This window comes from Psittacula echo, assembly GCF_963264785.1.
Source record: "Psittacula echo genome assembly, chromosome: 3".
Taxonomy (NCBI): Eukaryota; Metazoa; Chordata; class Aves; order Psittaciformes; family Psittacidae; genus Psittacula; species Psittacula echo.
The window spans coordinates 9,007,412-9,027,298 of record NC_137736.1 but is presented as its reverse complement, the minus strand read 5'-3'; the positions used below and the strand labels follow the sequence as shown (position 1 = coordinate 9,027,298).

Genomic DNA, 19,887 nt, shown 5'->3' with positions numbered 1-19,887 from the left:
CCCCTCCTCTGCGACCCTCACCCCTCACACATGTGCACACACCTGCCTGAGCCTGGCTTTTCCATGTGTGCCAGAAAAGGAGAACGTGGTGGCACTTAGCCCATGAGCCCCAGAGCATCCCTCATCCAGGTTCACTCACCTCACCAGGTCTCAGTGCATCAGCCCACGAACTCCATCTCTCCATGCCAAGGTGGGCTTACACCTCTGCCCCTCACTGTCCCTTGGAGGCTCAGCTCTTGGTGAAGAGCAGTGCAACCCCTGGCATTTCCTCACTGCTGAGTCGGTAGCAGGTAAGACCAGATTACTGGGGCGTGTGTCGGAGGCTACACCCTGATGCTGCAGATCCCAACATGCCTGCTGCCCTGGAGAGCTGACTCCAGAAAGCAGGAACAAGGACCCAACAGATCTAGGGATGCAGGTTGCTGGGAAGGCAAGGAGAGAGGTGGAAAGCATGCTACAACAGAGGGGCTGCTCAGGTTTGAAAGGATGACTGATAAACCCTAGTACTCTTCATATCTCTTTGTGCAGGGAAATGTGGAAGAGCACAGCAAAGGGGGGTCATGGTGGAAGAGCACCTGGCCAAGCAGACTTCCCTGCAGGTGCTCCTCCAGGACCCCAGGGGCTGCGAGGGCCTGGCGGGGCTGGTGAAAGAGCAGGTCCACGTTTGCCAGAGGGAGGTGGAAGCCATGGATGAAGTGAGGTGAGGCACGGAGCTGGCCATTGAGGAGTGCCAGCACCAGTTCCACTCCCAGTGGTGGAACTGCTCCACGCTGCAGGGGCTGCAGGTCTTCGGCAAGGTGGCCATCCAAGGTCAGTGACGGGGAGGCAGTGCAGGGGGTCCCTTCAGTATGTCCACGAGGTCTCCTTGACACACTGTCTCTTTTCCTGGGCTAGTGTACCCAGAGTGGCCAGTACCCTCCTCCACATACTATCATAGCTGTCAACATGCAGCAAATGGAACCAAATGCATATGTTATTACAAATATTAGTATTCTGGCTAAACTGCTTCCTCATTTGGCCAGATTTGGCTTTTTGGTCCCATATGGACTATTGTGGATACCAGCTGGTGCAGACTGACCAACCCAGCCCTTTGGAGTAGTAGCTCAAATCAAACCTTTTGCTCTGCAGTCCGTTTTTGTTGCAGGCCAGAAAAAAGGGTCTGCCTATGCCCCCGAACAGCACTGAACAGATTTTGCATGTGTTTGGGTGGGAAGAGCCATGAAAGAAGCTATGAGCAAGAATCTGGCTCCTAGACACAAGGCAGCAGGGTCCTCCCTGAAAAACCCCTCTGTGTGGGAGGCTCAGCCCCTGGCATCCCCCACCACGGTTCCTCTTTCACTTCTGGTGGCTGCTGAGTTGTCTTCCACAATAGGACACCTGGCCCAGGAATTGAGAGTGGTGTCAAAGGGTCCCGAAGGACCCCACAGAGCCGTCTACCTTAGTGGTCCAGAGCTTTAGGAACAGCATCACCAGGCAAGCGTCCTTACAGTGTCTCCATCAGAATACATCTTTCCTGTATGCAATCACAACCTCTTTTCCCCTGCAGCGTGTCCCATCAGTGCCTTCCCCCTCCGCAGACTGGTGGCATGTCTTCCCCCGCTGCAGGCACACGAGAGTCTGCTTTCATCCACGCCATTGCCGGGGCCGGCGTTGCCTTTGCTGTCACTCGTGCCTGCAGCCGCGGGGAGCTGGAGAGGTGTGGCTGCGACCGCAAGGTCCGAGGAGTCAGCCCCGAAGGTGGAGGCTGGTGACAGGGAGGGAGGGCAGAGGAGAAGGTCCATGTAGGAGACCCTCACCAGGGGAGGGGTCACCTCCCTTTTCCACAGCTCTCAGCCCTTTGGTTGCTCCTCCCAGCTCATGGCTGCTTTCCCTTTGCAGGTTTCCAATGGTCAGGCTGCTCTGATGACCTGCCTTACGGGATTACTTTCTCTCAAGCCTTTGTAGACAACCCAGAGAGGAGCCGCGGTGCCTCCTCCAGCCGAACGCTCATGAAGCTGCACAACAATGAGGCTGGGAGGAAGGTAAGGGCAGGAACAAGGGCTGGGGAACAAGCCTGGCTTCAGGGGCTTCTTCCTGGCTAGGTGGAGCTCGGTCCCGCCCCCTTACCTTGAGGAGCAGCTCGGGACAGCCGTGGGTCCCTAGAGCAGGTCTGTGTCCTGCTGCCTTTTCCCAGCCCAGCACTGCGCTGCTCACACCGAGCTGGCTTCTCTCCTGTGTGTATGTGGGTCCCAGCCTCACTAACCCACCTCTGTGCAGTCTCCTTTTCCTCACAGACCTCAGCTGTGGTTTACCTTTCTTGGCCTTTTTTTGCAAAGGAAATGAGTTTCTCCATCCTGCTCTGCAGGGCTTCCCTGCTCCTTCAGTCCCTCCTGAATAAAACCACCATCTTCTGCAGGGGACAGTGTTAGATCTGGTACTCTGAATGTCCTCTGGCTCTGAGCAGATCTGTTCCCATCCCCACAACCCCATGGATCACAGCAGGTCCCCATCTCTTCCTCTGCATCAGGGGTTTCTTTTACATGCCCATCCTGTTTCCATAGAGGGGAGCCTCTTCTCTTTCAAACTGGCCTGGCTTAAAGAAACTTTTTTACTCCCTTGCCTTGCCTTGCCTTCCTCTGATCCCTTCCCTTCACACTCCATGGAGTTGTGTAGGTACAGTGGCTGCTGGCACTAGCAGCCATAGGAACTATGGGTCAGGGTGTCCCAGGTCTGACTGGCAGCTGCCTCCTGCTCCTCAGGCTCTCCTGGCCCACATGAAGGTGGAGTGCAAGTGCCATGGCATGTTGGGCTCCTGTGAGGTGCGCACATGCTGGAAGGTGATGCCTCCCTTCCGCAAGGTGGGCAACGTCCTCAAGGAGAAGTTTGTGGGGGCGACAGAAGTTTACCCCAAACGGGTTGGTTCCCACAAGCTCCTGGTGCCCAAGAGCTCTTGCTTCAAGCCCTACACAGCTCACGACTTGGTCTACCTGTTGGCCAGCCCAGACTTCTGTTACTGGGACACCCTGCGCAGGGCCTTTGGCACCTCAGGCCGCCAATGCAACCAGAGCTCAGCGGCCATGGATGGCTGTGAGCTCCTGTGCTGCGGCAGGGGCTTCCGCACGACCCAGGCTGAGGTGGTGGAGCGCTGCAGCTGCGAGTTCTGCTGGTGCTGCACCATCAAGTGCAAGCAGTGCCGGCACCTCATGGAGGTGCACCGCTGCTGCTGAGGGACAGCCTGGGAAGGGACATGGGGAGCAGGGGAAGGCGTGGGGAGACACACAGCCTGGAGGGAGCGGAGGAGATGTGGGGTTCTGCTGTCGTGACAGAGAGGAGGCCCTGGATCCAGGGGTGCCACCAGCTTCCCTGTGCTCCCAGCATGGCACCACCTTGCCAGGCTCGTTGGGCTTTTTGTTGTTTGAATTGTTTTTCCAGGTGGAGGGTGGGAGAATGCAGGCCCAATAAACCCTTCAGCTTGAAAAATAAACCATCTGCAATGGAAAGCCAAAGGTGTATGTCAGCTCCTTCCTGAGGCTGCATTTGGGACCTGAGGGTACCTGGCTCTGCTCCTTCTCATGGGCTGGGAGGAGAAAAGGCCATGATGGAGTCCTCATGCTCAGGGGGATACCTGGGCTACAGCAAGTGAGAAACACCATAGTGCAGAGCAGGGGGCCATAGGGACCCACCTTGGACATCAGAGGGGTCACTGAGTGGTGCAATAGAGCAGTGGCACCAGAGAGAAGGGAGTGAGTTAGGTTTATGGAAACAACGGGCTCTTTATACATCATTGGGAGATCTACAAACTGGTATAGACCTGCAGGGAGGGAGGGAGGCAAGAGGTGGGTGGGATGTCAGACAAGGATGCTTGGGCCAGACTCTAAATCCAGGTTCCCAGGGCTGATGCCTTCTCCAATGCTCAGCTGCTCCTTTGGCTGGAGAAAAATGTTTCCAGGAGGTGCCACAGTGAAATGCTGTTGAGTGAGGCTCTCCTTATGGTGTGCTGCTGTCACTGGCACAGAGCAGATGCTCAGAGGGTGAAATCTGGCCATAACCAGCAAGGGGGCTGGGAAGAGCTGTCCAAGTCTATCCATGTTACTATGTCCCACCACAGCCCCAAAGAGCCTGATGGAGCCCTGCGCTTCCTGCATATGTCACCGCTACCACGCATCACCCCCTGGAGAGGTCGAGGAACCTCTGATGCCACAGCTCCACTTCCTCCTCTCCTTCCTTCTCACTCAGCACCCGGTATGTCTTGTTCCTGTGGCAGCTGCGGCGAAACACCTGCAAGGACAGCCTGAGTTCATGGGACTGATACCACTGCCCATCCCTCCCCCAGGAAAAGAGGATACCTGTGATGGATGGCATCTGGAGGCTGGGATGATGGGGGCACCAGGGGGAAGAGGGGAAAACCAGTTGGGAAGCAGGATGAGAGGCTGGTAGCTAAATGTGTGTTTAGCTGAGATATGGGCTAGTGCTCTGTGCTGCTCTTGTGTATTTGGGTTTTGTTACCACCTAGGAAGCACCCAGTAGATGAGGGAGACCTTCCCCTGAAGGGATAGACAGGGATACCCTGACAGATGGGGTCTCCCCACAGCTCCTCTGTCTCAACATTAGTGTCTGTCTCTGATGCCATCTCTTACAGCATCTGTGCAAATCCCATGGTGTCAATTACACGCCAGCTGCGCTTGGGTGACTATTTGTCACCCCCTCCAAACACATACAATTCTGTCCTGCTGGAGGGAAAAGCAGTGTGCCTGTGAATGCTGCAGGGACTTGGGCTGGCTGTGGAGGGAGCAGTGATGGAGAAGGCTGTGTAAAGGGAAGTTCAGGCTGCTTCTTACCCTCTGGTTTTTGAGGTTCTGCTGGAGACACTGATGGCTTTTGAACCCACAGTAGCTAGGGTGCTGTATTCCATCTGAGTCACAGATCTGGGGGGAGATGTGCATGAATGCCAGAGGAAGAAGAGGAGAAAGAGGGATGGGAGCATCCACTGGGCACCCACCTGGTTTGGGACATCTCCATCTTTGAAGGCACTGTACTCTGCCTTCAGCCAGAGGGCCACACGAGCGTCCTCACAGCCATGAGTGGCCATCCGGCTGCACCAGTACTCTGCCCTCAGCCCTCTGAAAACCTCCATGCCATAGTACTCCGAGGTCTCTGGGAAGCTGGTCTGCAAAAATGGGATAAAGAGAGCTATGCTTCCTCCTCTCCCCACCACCCAGCCTAGGCTTCTCCTCAGAGGCCAGCAGGACATGCAGCATGCTCAGTACCTGGTTGCTTGCAGCCTGGTGCTGGGCTGAGATCTGAGGGTTGATGTAAGGGGAGAAGCTGCCTGTCTCGCAATGAACACGGTTCAGGGTATGGATGTTTTGACATTGCTCCCTCTTCAGTGAGCAGAAAGCGCAGTCAGGACACAGGTCCATGTGATGCCGTCCAAGGCTGTCACACACCTAGGGTGGATGCAGTCAGGAGGTCAGCAGGGAAAAAGGAGACTGAGGAGCTCCCATGTCTCTGGCTTGGAGCTTGCCTCCCTGGTCACCAGGTCAGCTTCTCCCAGGAGGTGGCACCTGAAAGACCAGTGCTGATGAGCTCTGGCTGCCAGAGCAGTATGGTCAGCACTGCAGGGAGCCCTGCACACAGAGAGAGTCAAGGTGGACATCAACGTCTTTACCGAATCTCCAAACCCAAAGACTCTGTCTTCCATCTCCTTCCAAGCCTGAGCGATCACTGATGAGAGACAGTTTCCCTCCAGCATTGCATAGCACAGGATCAACACTGCCTCATCCGTCTTCAGGGCTAAAAGGCTGACAGAGGAAAGGACAGAGGAAGTCAAGTCTCGTCTCTTGTCACAAGCTGAAGAGAGACCTTTAGTTAAAAACTGAAGGAGGAAAAACAACCCCAAAGCATAGCAAAAAAAAAAACCCTTCCCAAAGAAACCTGGGACTCTTGACCAAGCTGCGCAGAGAAATGTGGGTATCTGCAGAATATGTGCACATGGAATGGGTTGCCCAAAGAAGTTGTGAATGCTCCATCCCTGGCGGTGTTCAAGGCCAGGTTGGACAAAGCCTTGGGTGACATGGTTTAGTGTGAGGTGTCCCTGCCCATGGCAGGGGGTTGAAACTGGATGATCTTAAGGTCCTTTCCAAGCCAAACCATTCTATGAATCTATGATTCTATGGTTCAGGAGTATGTGAGAGGGACTGGACAAGGAGCACAGCTTAAGAAACCTTCCCATGAGGTCCTTTTTTGTCCATGTGGGTGTACACCAAGGAAGTGTTAGAGGTCTGCTGAGTGTTGACCACGGAGCAGCTTCATTTGGGTCTGGAGTATGTAACTTATTAAGCCTCCCTCCTGCTTGAACCAATACATTTTTCAGAAAGGGGAAAAAATTGGTAACAATGAATTAACTGTTCATCCAAACCAACATGGGAAGCTAAAAGCAGAAGATTTAATGCCAGCAGGATAAGGACAATATTTCACATTTCTTAGGAACAGTAGAAATTGTAGACATGGTAAAATGGTGCCAGTTATCAGTAATGAAGCGTAAGAGGTAAAAATGCTCATTCAATATTTGTCTTCTGTGTCTGGAAACAAAGCCAGTGATAAATGAAGCAACCGGTTTAGTTTCTGATCTGGCAGAAAGTAAGAACAGCAATTACTTATGTTAAAATACTCTTAAAATCCATACATGGGTTAACCTGTATGGAGAAGTTTTCCTGAGAGTAGCTTAAACTTTCTGGAGACCTTCAGATTAGCATTAGATTTCCCAAGGCCTGGAAAACTTTCACCGAGTGAGAAGCTAAAAAAGCTTTACTTGGCTGAGCAAAGACACTAGTGGGTGGCCATTCAGGCAGTCAGTCGGTACTTCTACCAAGGTGGGGATCATCTGGAAGGCTCTTTTCGTTAGCAGATGGAACAGCAATGACTTTTGGTGACTAGAATTTAGGATGAGATTCATTCAAACCAGAAATTAGCTGCATTTTCCTGTCACAAAGGGTATGTACCATGGGAGCAACTGATGGGGTGGTTTCTCCACAGCTTGGAGACTTCAGAAAGGTACCCTAAATTTCTCTTAGTAGAAGGGCCACATGATACTGTTTTTTCTTCAGGGCTCATCAGGCAGGGCTCTCCATCCTGTACTGAGCAGGAAGGCCAGGGTGAATGATCAGAGTCGTAGTCAGGCCTGAAGGCTATAAGAGGTCAGCCTCCCCACTGTTAAGCCCTTGTAGTTATGTGGTGTGTGAAGAAATGGAGATGTAAGGAATGACTAGAACATGTGAGATATGTGGGAGTCATACACTGCGTGTACAGGAGCATAGAGATGTTTGGCATTTGCATTGAGTTTGAGTGTGCACTCATATAGGAGAACATGAGTGAGCATTAGGGTTACTAAGAAGTTTTGTGCACCTTCTTAGTGTGCACCTCCTTTTGTGCATACCTGCCATGCACCGTGGATGAAGGAGCTCACAGCATGTGCTCTGTACTTGCAGTGGGTCAGAAACAAGTGATGCTGTATCCAAACACTTCACACTAACCAGCAGCAAATGAGCGTGTCAGAATCTCTGAAAGCATCTCTCTCTACTAAAAGAGAACCTTGAAAGTCTTAGTCACAGAAAATATGAATATTAGTTTTTTCTTTAAAAAAGACATTGCAGTCAAGCTTGTTTTATCACAGTGCAGCAGATGCTGCTCTAAGCCTGCATCCAGGCAAGCAAAGACATTACTTCAGCACACCATCCTGTACTGTGCTGTGGACAGGCTGCAAGTGGTATTCTGTAGATACCGACATGTGAATAAATTACTGTGCTTCCAGCCCACAGCATGTCAACTGCATTCACTGGAAAAGTGAGGACAGCTGAATACCTGGAAATCTACATATCCCAACCCTGTGCATCTCTGACTGCAATGCACCACAGTGTGACCAAATTGGTCAGAGGTTTGTGAAAGAAAGTTCTGAGTTCAGAGGGGACAATAAAATGCAAACTGAGGAGAGCAGTGACACACACCAACTCTTTCAGGCCAAGTTGAAAAGAATTAAAATGTGCCAGTAAAAAACAGAAACAAAGCCCCCATATCTTGTGTCCTTCCACAGCCTATGAGATCCTTTATGTTCATTCCTCCATTCCATGGCTCCACGTGATACTTTTAATCTAGGGGGTATTTTTGTTCCCTCTGTATTCAGACCATTTAAGATACCAAGAAGAACAGGAAGTTTTACATTTAGACCAAAAAGTCTGTGCTGATCCCACACTAAAATCCTGTCTAAGCTCATTCAGTTCAACCCTCTCAGCATTTTTCTGTGACTGGGAGCTGAACATCACTGAGAGAAGAACCAGTGACAGCCTCCAAGGCACACGTAGCATTTCTCTTCTGTAAAGAATTGCTCTTTGTGTGTGGATTACCTGACACTGACAGTTTCTCTCTTTAAGCAGTTGTCACCCAGGAGAACACGTGCTCAGTCCATTTTGCTGATAAATCTGTGACAGCCAAAGGGAGTCCCTGCCACCACTCAGATGCTTGCCTGCTTAGGTGCGGTTGGATCTTTACCTTCAAGATAAGGTAAACTGGCTGAGACGTCTTGATGGGACTCACACATTTCAGTTAATGACCCTGATATTATTCCCCAAACTTCTCTGAAAGAATTTACCGACAAACATGTCACTAATGGCTATTGTTCCACTACTTGCTTGTTATTCCAATGGCATATTGTGGTTCGATTGCTTCTTCATCACAGCAGGATGATCGGGCCAGTAAAGCGAGAGGCATATTAACAGTGATTAAAGTGATATGAATGGCTCTGGTGTTGTCATCACTGAGGTATTAAAAAAAAGGAGAAAAACTGTCCAGCTTGCTGTACTTTTTAAAAAATAGCAAACAAATAACAACCTGAGGCATAGAAAGCAATTCCCAGTAAAAGGGTTTAACAGCCTTTGCTTTCTCCAATACACGTACTGGTCCAAGAAGTGCAGCCCAAACAAGACACAAATAGATTACAGGCAAAAGAGGCATAAAAGGGAACTTTTCTATAAAGAGCACTTCCATAAGTAGCAATGAAACATCTGCTGAGTGTTGATGACCTACTTGTTCAGAACAGATGCCAAGTCAGATGTGGGCAGGAGCCTCTGCTGCACAGCAAACTAGATTTGTAGACCACGTTTGGTATGATCAGCTCTTGCATTCCTACTCACTACCTACTGACACTTTGCTGTTGGCCCTATATGCAGATGCATACAGAATTGTGTCTGTAACATCCACTCACCCACCCAGGAAACTGAGTTATGCCATCAGGTTAAGGTTACCAAAAAATTCTGTTGCCCTCTCTGCCGCATCCTCCTCTATCTCTGTTCTCCATCTCTGCTGTGAGGCTTTCTGGCCTCCTCAAGGTTGCAAAATCAGCAGCTGGTTTACCACCTCTGGGTGAGTGAGATGCATCTGTATCATCCCCAAGTGACAGCCCATTCCTGAAAGCAGCTGAGAAGTGTCAGGAGAATGGGTCCCATCCCACATCACCAGACCCAAGGAGAGGTCCTGGGCTCCTCCCTTGCTTGTGGGCACCTGCAATCCACAATGCCGTGGCACTAGCTACACTCCAGGACTGTCCCTGGTTTCTCTCCTGGCAATGCCCAGCACCCTGGCACTGATCTTCGGTGTATCCAGCCACTCTCCCACTGCTGCTGCCTTATGGCAGTGCTGAGGCTTTGTGTCCCATCACAGTGGTATTATAGACAAATGGTATGGACCCTGCAGAGTATAACAGCACTGCTGTGGGTCCCCTGCACTCGTTGACATGGTGCTGAGTATGTCTGTGGATGTGCAGAACTTTCACCATTCATCAGGGAAAGTCATAGGTCTAAAGCAATTTTCTAATGCAAGTCCCTCCCTAGCTTAGTACCTCTGCACATTGGTGGCCTAACCTGGAAAAAGCCCAACAGTTACTTGGAGGCAATGTTTCAAAGGGAATGTGAAAAAATGTAGTTAAGAAGAATCCGTGGGCCAAGATCAGTCATTGCTCAAAGGCAAAAAGAGAAGAAATCAGGTAAAATCCTGTCTTGCTCTAACATTTCAAGACATGGAGTGACACACATGGAGCCTACTTCAGCATATCTCTGAAAAGTGCTAGCTAACAACATCCACCTTTTCCTCATCATGATGACAAGGATTTGGGCCATTAACTTTCAGCTGCTGAACCTCTCCAATATTGGCTGGCTGTGTGAGATGGAGTGAATACCTGAGGCAAGCAAGAAAGAAAAGGAGCAAGCAGCAGCTCTCTAGCACTTTGTAACCTCTGATTTAGGGCAGTTGCTGCAAGAAACTAAAACCACTAAGGAAATAGCCATTTTTAGCATTTTCAGAAACCAAAGAGATCTTGGCCTGCATACCAAGAAGATAGGCAGGCTGGCTAGGTACCTGACAGATCAAACCCAGAAAGTAACCTGACACAGGAGCTATTGGGAGAATGGGGATGTAAACACATCTCTCCTGCTGAGCTGTTCATATTGCAGTCCTTTACCTCTGTCCCTGAGACACTGAGAGGCCCCTGCTTTGAGAATCCCAGAAGCTTGGGAGCATTTGAATTTCATCTAGCCTGGTGGTGAGAGGCAAACCTGCCTTGTTACAGCTCCCCTTTCACAGTTAGTTGTGCACAGTAGCAGTAGTGAGACACTAAATTGGTCCCTGGACTCACTGAATGGTCAAAAGATACCACTACATAATCCCCAAGTCACAGCTAGTTCCTGAAGCAGCTGAGAAATGTGAGGGGAATGGGTCCCATCCTGCACCACCAGAAAAAAGGGGAAAAAATGAATTGCAGACAGGTGATGCTAAGTCAAAAAGAGTGTTTTTTTTTTCTGGGGATGGTATTTTTAATGAATGGTCTGATCTTAAAGCTGCTGGGGATGAAGTACGTAAGCGCCACAAGAACTGCTTGGAGGGGTAAAACAGGAGGAGGAGGGTGCAGCCACTGGGAGGGCTCAGCTCAGCCTTGTTGAGGGAGCTGGGCTCATGAGCATCCACACACCAACAGGATAAGGGCTGTATCCAGGACAGTTGTGACACTGCAAGAGGTGTAGGGGTCATACCAGACAAACAATGCACCAGCAGAAAGCCCTGGGAAAAAGGACAAATGCAATTCTTGTGTGCAAACAGAAGAGAAGGGGAAGGAGGTTGATCTCCTTCTGCATACCCAGCTGCCAAAACCCCTTGCTGAATGGTGCACGCAGAGCTGGGGCGTGTGGATGTTTTGAAAGGGCACTGAAAATTGCCACAGAAAATGAGAGTTGGATGGGCTTTAAAATGGAAGAGCTACAGAGCTCTTTTTAGCAAGGCTGAATCATCCTGTATAGGTAACTTTGTGGAGAGGAAATACTGGGAAATAAATAGTTCATTAATTGTGGGGCAGAAAGCACAATAAGGACTAGAAAGGGAAAGTAAGTGCACTAAGAGACATTTCCCTCCCATAATGATTCACTGCTAGCACAAAGACAACAAAACAGTGCTGCAAATTCCTCACCTTGTTATATTACTGCCTTTGCCCTGTCTCTCTCTAAAGGTCACAGCTGGCTTCATCAGGTACTATGAAAGCTGGTAGAGCTACCAGAGCAGCCGCCACAAGCAGGAATGAGCAAGAAGGGATCTATGTCCTGCTGGACATAAGACCTTCGGGAAGACACTCAGCCCTGGTTTGTGCCTGTCACAGCCGTGTGCACCTTCCGTTAAACCAGGCATTGAATGGCACCTCTGCACAGTGACCAGTCCCACCCAGCACTGCTCCTCTTGCTGGAATGGAAATGCCTCAAAGCATTTTGCCCCTTTTTTAGGTCATGCTTTGAAGTCCCTTTGTGAAGAAGCAGGATGTGGTGAGCAGCAAAGCCGACAGGCATGGTCTATCTTGCCTTTTAATCCTCACTTGGGTTTAAGCTTTGCTTAGCATGATTGATGGGGCTCAGCTGCCAGGTTACAGCCACACAGTCAGCATTAGCATCTTTGAGAAACTCTGCAGCAGCATAGTGAGTGTCATCTGCAATCACAGCAGACCCTCAATAATCCCAATGTAACTAAATCAGAGCAAGGCTCAATCTCAGAGTCAGGGAAAATGAACATGCCCTCAATGAAACGTAATTTTGCCTTGGAGTACATACACAAGAAGTTTGTCAAGCAGTAAATTAGGAATATAATAGGAATAATATTAGGAAGTAGGATGACATAAGTTACAGCTTTGCAGAAGGACAGTTATAGCTTTAACAATAGGATGCAATTCATTTTTACATGCAGAAGTGGGAGCTCTGGTTAACTGTAGTAGCATGCAGTGTGTTTAATAGACCCCACAGATGTACAATCATGCACAAAACGTGTGCTTACAGGAACATCTATAGCCAGCAACAGACTTGAAACAACATGATTTCTCCATGAAAAGCACACCTACACAGCATTTTTGTTTTTCCTCTTGGCAAGGAAAGTAATCTTTGCAACTCAGACAAAGCAAGTGGTCCTCAGCCACAAAGGACTAAATGATCAAAAAGTAAATTTGAATGAAAACAGTAATCCTTTTGCAGGTCTTTTCTGTTTGGACTCACCTCAGCTGCTTGAGAACAGAGGCAAATGGATCCTAGCAGATCAGCTGAGAAGAAATCAAGATGCCTGACAAGCTCCTAGAGCATCCCTAGACCAGAGGATCTAAGAGGGGTGTGTAAAGGGATTGCAGCAAGCTGGACTGACACAGGGCATGCAGCTGCTTTCAAAGCCAGAACCTGGAATCAGAAACTCCTTAAGAAGAGCAATGCGTAGATCCAGAACACAGAGACGTGCTCAAGGAGCAGTAGTGGTCCTGCACAGCCAGGAGCAAGGCTCTGTGCTCCTGGCTTTGGCTTCTATCCCAGGGCTGCTTTTGCTCTACCTGGGACAGAGCACTCTGCAGAGCATTCCTTGAGTCAGACTGTTTTGAGAAACATCTGGTTCACATTGCACAGTGAGATACGTTTACCCCAAGGAAGCTATTTCTGCAGGTCACCCAGATTGCCAGGAGTTGGGAGGAGGATGAGCGCAGGAGGTGATTGCACACTGTAGATGACCACAGGGTGGGGATACACGTGCAGAGGAGCCTTCCTGCCTGCAGGAAACGCCTAAACGCACTGTGTTTAGGATGCAAAGGCAACAGGATTGTCAGGAGCTAGCAGTGCTGGATCGCGCTCTCCCTACTCACTCTGTGCTGGACGGGGGGCTCCCCGGCTACAGTCCTGCTGTGTATGGGACAGCTTGCTCCAGAAAGCCTGCCTGCACTCACCAGCTGAAGGCAGGAGCGTGAATACCATGTACCGGCACGCATTAGGACAGCCCTGCAGGCGTGGCGTGTGGTACCCTGCCAGGCAGGGAGATGGGTCTTCCCCTTACCTGCCACGGGATGCCATTTCCTGCTCCTCCTCCTCAGGGCTGCCTGTTGTGCTCTCTGAGTCTGGCTGGGTGCTGGAGTTCAGAGAAAAGCCCTTCCTGCCCACTTGGGACGCCTCCAAGTCGAGGGCCATGTGGATCAGCTGCCAGATGCCCTTCTGCAGGCGCTGCTCCCAGGCTTGCTCTGGCTGGTGAGGGGATCCCAGCCAGGGAGGCACTGCGGCAGGGGTAGGTGGGACTGGCAGGGTCAGTGGGGGCACAGGCAGCCCCCTGCCTTGCTGGAGTCTCGGCAGCTTTGTTGTGCTCAGGGCAGGGTTCCTCCGTACTGGTTTCTGATTTGACAGTGCATAGGAGTACTTCAGGAGAGTGTCCACGCTGGTGCGAAGCAGGCTGTCAGCAGGCAAGAAAGTCGGCCCTGGAGCTGGGGAGAGAGTGGAACGGGGATGTTGAGCCAGCCAGAAAGCTGCTGTGAGGTGGGAAAACAGCCATGGGATATCAGCAGGAGAGCAATGCCAGCACGGATAAGTGCAGCCATACCTTCTTCTGCAGGGGAGCTTTTGCCCCTTGTCCAGAAGCCCACCACGTGGGTTTGTTCCGTCGGTAGAAGGCTTTTTGGAGATAAATTCAGGCATGAGATTCGCTGAGCAGAGGAGAGAGGGAGAAACATGAGTCCCACTGTGCTATGTTCCCTTCCTCCTCACTCCTTCCATCTCCCGAGAGACACTGCCCCCCACCCATCTGGAATTCTGCACCTCACCTTGATGTAGAACTGGCGTGTGAAGCAGCGGTACTGGGCGAAGTGGCAGAAGGTCTGAAACCACGGTGCCTCCCAGAAGTCAGAGCAGACTGGCCCTGGAGAGAGACAGATGTGGGTAGGATGCAGGCTTATTTGTCCCATTGAGCTGGGTGCAGCAAGAGATGGGGACCCCTGGACAGCTGTTTTCAGAGCAGCTTGTGCTTGAAGCTGTGCCTCCACTTGGAGACCACAGCCTTGTGCTATTGGAGCTCCCAATCCCAGGTGACACATGTACTTTCACTCCAAACTACCCAGCTTTTCAGTTCGCCCTTCTGCCCTTTTTCACATGGTTATCTTCCCTTTTACAGAGACTCAAACCTGCTGTTTCCAGTTCCTGATAAGGACTCTATTATCAGTCCTTGAAGGATTTAAAAAAAGAGAAAAGGCAAGCAGAGATGTGATGGGTTAAAAAGATGACTGGACCGGGCCTAGCAACACCGGAGGAGACAACCTCTTCAGAGCAAAATAGTTTGACATTGATTCCATCTGTGCAGGGGATGGAGCAAAGTCCACAGGGCCAAGATGCCACAGACAAAGTCTGTGCCTGTACACACATGCACCATAGTCTTGACCAGCACTGCTGACACTACTGGCTCAAAAGCTGCAGCTCTTCCTGCAGTGATTGCAGAATAGCTGAGGTCATGCAGGAGAGCTGAAAACCCTGGGAGGTTTGTGGAGGGGGTAATCTTGTGCTCTCTCTGCTCTACGAGTACGCAGCCCAGCTAGCACAGTCAGCCCGTTCCATACACCAAATGACTTAAGTGCTGGCTGAGGCAGAGGAGGTTAGTAGTGAAATTGCACTGCTCCACTCCTCTTAGTGGCTTGTACACCATCTTTTACACCGTATGCGCTTCTTTTGGGCTAAGCATATGGATTCACTAGCAGAAGTAGGATTTCAGGTATCCACCAGGATCCCAGCCCAGAAAAGTGCCCAGATTGTAGGGAACATGCCAGATCCCCACCGTGTCCTTTGGTGATGCTCTGTGGAATCTCTCCAGGATGTGGGGGACATGGACTCAGCCAGTGCAATGCTATTCCACATGAACTGGGAGCTGCAGAGTTACACTCCATCACACAGCAGCTACTTGCAAAGGAACATTGCTGCCATTGGGCAGGGCAGGAAGCCCAATCATTTGCTAACCCCAGTGTTAGCCTGGCTCTCTCAGCATTCCCAGCAGTCCACACCAGGCCAGGTTTTGAGTATTACAGCTCGCTATGTCCTGCCACAAACCATTCCTGTGATGATACAGAAACTTTCCATTTTGGCATGGGGGAAGAAGAAAAGTACATTTTCATTCCAGCGTCTGGGAAGCGAAGAAAAACTTGACACAGATGAAGTTTCCCGTGGGCTCTCTTTGCTGGTCTCTTCATTTCCATGATGGCTCAGCTCTCTCACAGTCTGTTGAACACTGATGACATGGCCTGACGAGCAGCTTGCCTCCTTTAGCACTGATCCCTCTTTTCTCTCAGCTCATCTCCCCTATGGAAATACTTGCCTGGCTTTGAATCCTCTGACTTCCCTGCCTAGAGCAGCCTTTCTCAGCAGTAGCTGCTTGGTTTAATCAATATTATCTTCCGCCTTCTTCCTCTGCTCCTCCTGCCCATGTGTTTGCTGGTTTGCTGCAAACAGCTACAGCTTCTGCTGGGTGTCAGAAAGCCTCTGGGCTTTGTGGCCAGCTCACAGGAGCTCCCAGCGTGGGGGAAAGGAAGGTAATTGGGGCAATTAATTAACAATCGCTAAAGAGATGGAACCAGGCAAGATGTTTGCATGCAATCATCAGGAAAGCATCTTCTGGACTCATCTTCCACAACAATGAGTGTTAAAAGGCTTCATGTAGGCTTCTCTTGTTTAAAACACAAGGTGACTGCTTTCCTCAGCACCACACCTGAAGAAGCTCATGAATATTTGGATATAGACGGCACTGCCATTTTAGCTGTGAGGACACTAGAGACAAAACACATGAGGGCATGTGCTCTGCTGTGTCTGCTCATCCTCTCAGCCCAGCCACAACATACGCTAAAATAGCCCCAAAGCCGGAAAAAAAAGGAACTATGGAGTGTAATAGAGTCTGCAGATGGGGGCATGGGGCTGAGGGATGAAGGAAAAGAAGGCAAAGAGGGCATCCTGCAAAATTTTCACATCTTCTGGAATTCCCAGGTGTTCCTGCTCTTGGCATTTGAATCTCTAAAGGCAGCAGCAGTGGGAATGTGGCTGGATATGCCAAAAAGCAGTGCCAGGGTGAAGAGCATTGCTGGGAGAGGAACCATGGACAGATGGTGCACCGGAACCCTGCGTGCACCTAGTGCCACAGCACTGTAGACTGCAAGTGCCCGCAAGTGAGTGAGGAGCCCAGGACTCATCCCTGGGTCTGGTGATGCAGAGTGGGACCCATTCCCCTGACACAGCTGCAGAAACAAGCAAGAAATAGTTGCCCTTAAGCTGCAGTCCAAATAAGCACAGTTGGCTGATCATTCAGTTCATTGACGTTCATAGCTAAATATAAAGACATATTTTTTATGAGAAAATTGTTCCTATTTTTTTTTTCCTCTGAAGAAAAATACAACAGAAGTAGTCCCAAGTTTTTCAGCTGCACAGATATAATTATGCCACTTAAATTCTCTGATGCAGGGGTGCAGGGGAAGTATCTCTGCAGAGATTTAAAGGGTGCTGTTGCTATGGCGCTTTCTGAACTGGGATGTTTCTTGGCTCCTGAAATGTTCAACACTTGAAAAAGCAGCTTATCAGCTCAAGCTTTCTTAAAGGCCCATGAGAGTCTATACACCAAGCTTCTGTGTTAAACCCCACATCAAGCTGGAAGCAGGCTGTCAGGTTGCAACATGAACTGTTGGGAAGAGATGATGATCTTCAGCAAGCTTCAGAAAACCGTGGCCAGTTGTTTTACCCCACCAGTGGAGATGTGGAGAAGACTAAGAGCTCAATGAAGGGCCAACAAAGTGGCCTTGGCTTTCAGCCCATGACCCGCGAAGAGAGTCCAGGGCAGCTGTGCTTCTTCAGCTGGGTGAAGAGGAGGTGGGAAGTTGCTGCTGAGTTAACAGCAGCCCACAAGGACCTGAAGGAAAGCTACAAGATGACAAAATCAATCTCTTCTTGGTGGTGCCAGACAACACAAGAGGGAAGAAACTGCAAATTCCTGTTTGAGAGGTTAGGAATGCCCATTAGGAAAAGCCTTTTTTTTATTTCAGGAGAGTGTTGAAGCACTGGAAGGGGTGCCCAGAGAGGCCACAAAACCAAACTCCCTTGCACACAGCCAGGGTGCTCAAGTGCTGGGAGTGTCCTGCTCCACACTGGACTTTGGGCTACAGACCCCAAACCAGCTCATTCCATCACCATTATGAACCATCCCTATCCCCTTTCCCTCAATCCTGGGGCATTCTGCGAGGCATAGAAATAGCAGGCGCTGCTCCAGGCAGAGCAATGTCCCTACCGTTGGGAACACTGCCATGGTTCTCCTCCTGGTCCAGCTGCAGGATGATGGGGCTGAGGCAGCCATGTACCTGGCGCAGCTGGCAGGACACCTCCGCCTTCCAGGGGGGCTGCAGGTGGGCAAAGAAGAACTGGTACTCTCTGTCTGACAGGGGGCTGCCTGGAACAGGACGCACTGGAGGGGCGACACAGGACATCAGCGAGGCCAGCAGACCTGGGGGAAAAGCAGGCTGTGCGTAACCCTTCTGCATGGGGACAAGCGGGGAGGGGAAATGGAAAGAGCAGCCTGCTCCTGTCTGTTGGTGGTGAGTGGGGCATGGGGTATCAGCTCCATCACCCCAGTTTGCAGGGCTCTGGGGGAACGAGGAGCCCTGGAGAAAATGAGAAAAAAACCCCCAAAACATCACAAACAACAAAAAACAAAAAGAAAGAAAAAATAAAGTAATTAAAAAAAAAAGAAAAAAAAAGAAATAAAAAAAGAGAAAAAGAGATAAAAAATGACAAAGAAAAAAGAAAAAAAGAGAAAAATAATGAAGGAAAGAGAAAAATAAGAGAAAAGGAAAACCTTTTAAAAGACAAAATAAAGAAAGAGAAAAAGAAAAAAGAGGAAGAGAAAAGAGAGGAAGAGAGGAGAGGGGAAGAGGAGAAGAGAAGAAAAAAGAGGAAAATTTTACAAGGAAAAAATAAATAAAGGGAAAAGGAGAGAAAAAGAGAAGAAACAAGCAAAGAGAAAAAAGAAGAAACAATAAAAATAAGAAAAAAAGGAAAATTTTAACAGAAAACTAAGATAAAAATTAAAATGTTAGAAGTTGGGGAGTTTGATTTGGATAGAGGAGAGAGATTTTTACTTTTGGTTTTGTTTAGCTTGAGGGGTTTTTTGGGTTCTTCCCCTACAGAAGCCTTACTTGCCTGGTGCCTCTGGAGGCACCCACAATGATGCAGGCTCTGCTCCCACCTCTGTGAGCTGCCCACTCCACCACACCACGTGCCTGAGCCCCTCCATGGGGACATCCCTCCATCTTCTCCCTTTTCTCCTTTGCCTTCAGCTGGGTCCTTTCCCACTGCCTTCAGCACCATCTACAGGGATGCTCTGCCCCAGCCCCATGTCCCTCCAGCCACCCTCCTGGGTGAGTCAGAGCCTGTGGTCCCAGTGGGAAGGTCTAGTGGGGCAGGAATGAGGGGTGGCATCAGCAGGGGCTTCCAGCCTCTCTCCAGCGCTGGCTCTGTGGTGGCCCAAGGAAGGTGGGCAGGGAGCAGGCAGGGGCACTTACCCACTAGGCACAGCAGCCTCAGCATGTCTGCCCCAGGCCACAGCACTGAATTCTCCTTGGTGGCCAGGGGCAACAGTGGAATGAGAAGGGGATGGTGATGGAATGAGAAGGGGATGGCGTCAGAATGAGAAGGGGACGACATCACAGCAGGGCTGGGGAAGGGCATGTGGAGGGGAGCTGAAGCACAGGGCTGGAGGGATATGGGCATCCCATGAGGAAGGCAAGCCTTTGTACCACTATGGGGACAAGGCAAGCAAGAGGAATGGGACCCAAGCAGGGAGCTTGCCCCTCTGCTCGCTGACATGGTGGTGGCTGGCAGCAACCTGCAACAGCATCTGAGGCCTGGCCAGGCTACTTCTGTGCTGAGGGTGCCCCAAAAGCAGTACCTTTGGGGTACCTTATATCCCAAAGCCTTTTGTGCTCTTCTGCAGGAGAAAGGTGACAAAATCGCTTCCAACTGCAAGGGATTGAGACACCCCCCCCATGCCTCCCCAGGGATACATCCCAGCACCGGCTTGCTTCGGGACGCAGTGGGAAGCTGGCTTGATCTTTTCTGGGCAGTCGTGCCACTTTCTGGACCCCAGTGAGTCATGGAGCACCCGCTGGTCTCCCTTTGCCTCCAGCACGGGTGCCCTGATCACAGCTCTCTGCATGGTAAAGCTTTCTCAGCAAAAGTGGGAACGGTGCCTGCAAAAGAGGCTTTGGGGCCACCAGTGCAGATGTGCCCAGAACCCCACAGGGCTGATTTTGAGGGACACCTGCACCCATGTGCCCAAGCTGGTTCTTACTGCGGAGACCAAAGCATGGGGCACAGACACAGTGACCCACATGTGCACTCTGTCAGTTGCCACCAACACAGCACTTCCTATGGCTGGGCACTTTGTGATGTGAGAGAGAAAGACACGACCATCACCACCACGGGCAAGCAGCTGTCAGGGAGGTTGGAAAGAAAATGCCTGGCACAGCAGCTACAAGAAGTGCAGCCGTAAGCAGAATGCAGGGCAGCACAGTGGCTT

The 19,887-nt window shown here is 50.5% G+C and overlaps 2 protein-coding genes across 2 annotated transcripts; one reads left to right on the top strand and one right to left on the bottom strand.

Moving 5' to 3' along the window:
* Positions 1-560: 560 nt before the first annotated feature.
* Positions 561-3,206, top strand: LOC308218517 (protein Wnt-4-like; the record flags this gene model as incomplete). The annotated part of the gene is given in 5 exon segments (XM_080612696.1): positions 561-701; positions 705-810; positions 1,606-1,737; positions 1,879-2,021; positions 2,739-3,206. Coding segments are annotated over 5 exon segments (990 nt in total).
* A 937-nt stretch (positions 3,207-4,143) lies between these two features.
* On the bottom strand, positions 4,144-18,711 carry ACRBP (acrosin binding protein; the record flags this gene model as incomplete). The annotated part of the gene is made up of 9 exons (XM_080612695.1): positions 17,602-18,711; positions 14,117-14,211; positions 13,897-13,999; positions 13,363-13,780; positions 5,648-5,780; positions 5,247-5,426; positions 4,979-5,146; positions 4,818-4,904; positions 4,144-4,257 (listed from the first exon to the last, which is right to left on the bottom strand). Exons 1-9 carry the CDS (start codon positions 18,002-18,004, stop codon positions 4,144-4,146), a joined length of 1,701 nt encoding a protein of 566 aa, XP_080468821.1. The 5' UTR covers positions 18,005-18,711.
* Between the last annotated feature and the right edge of the window lie 1,176 nt (positions 18,712-19,887).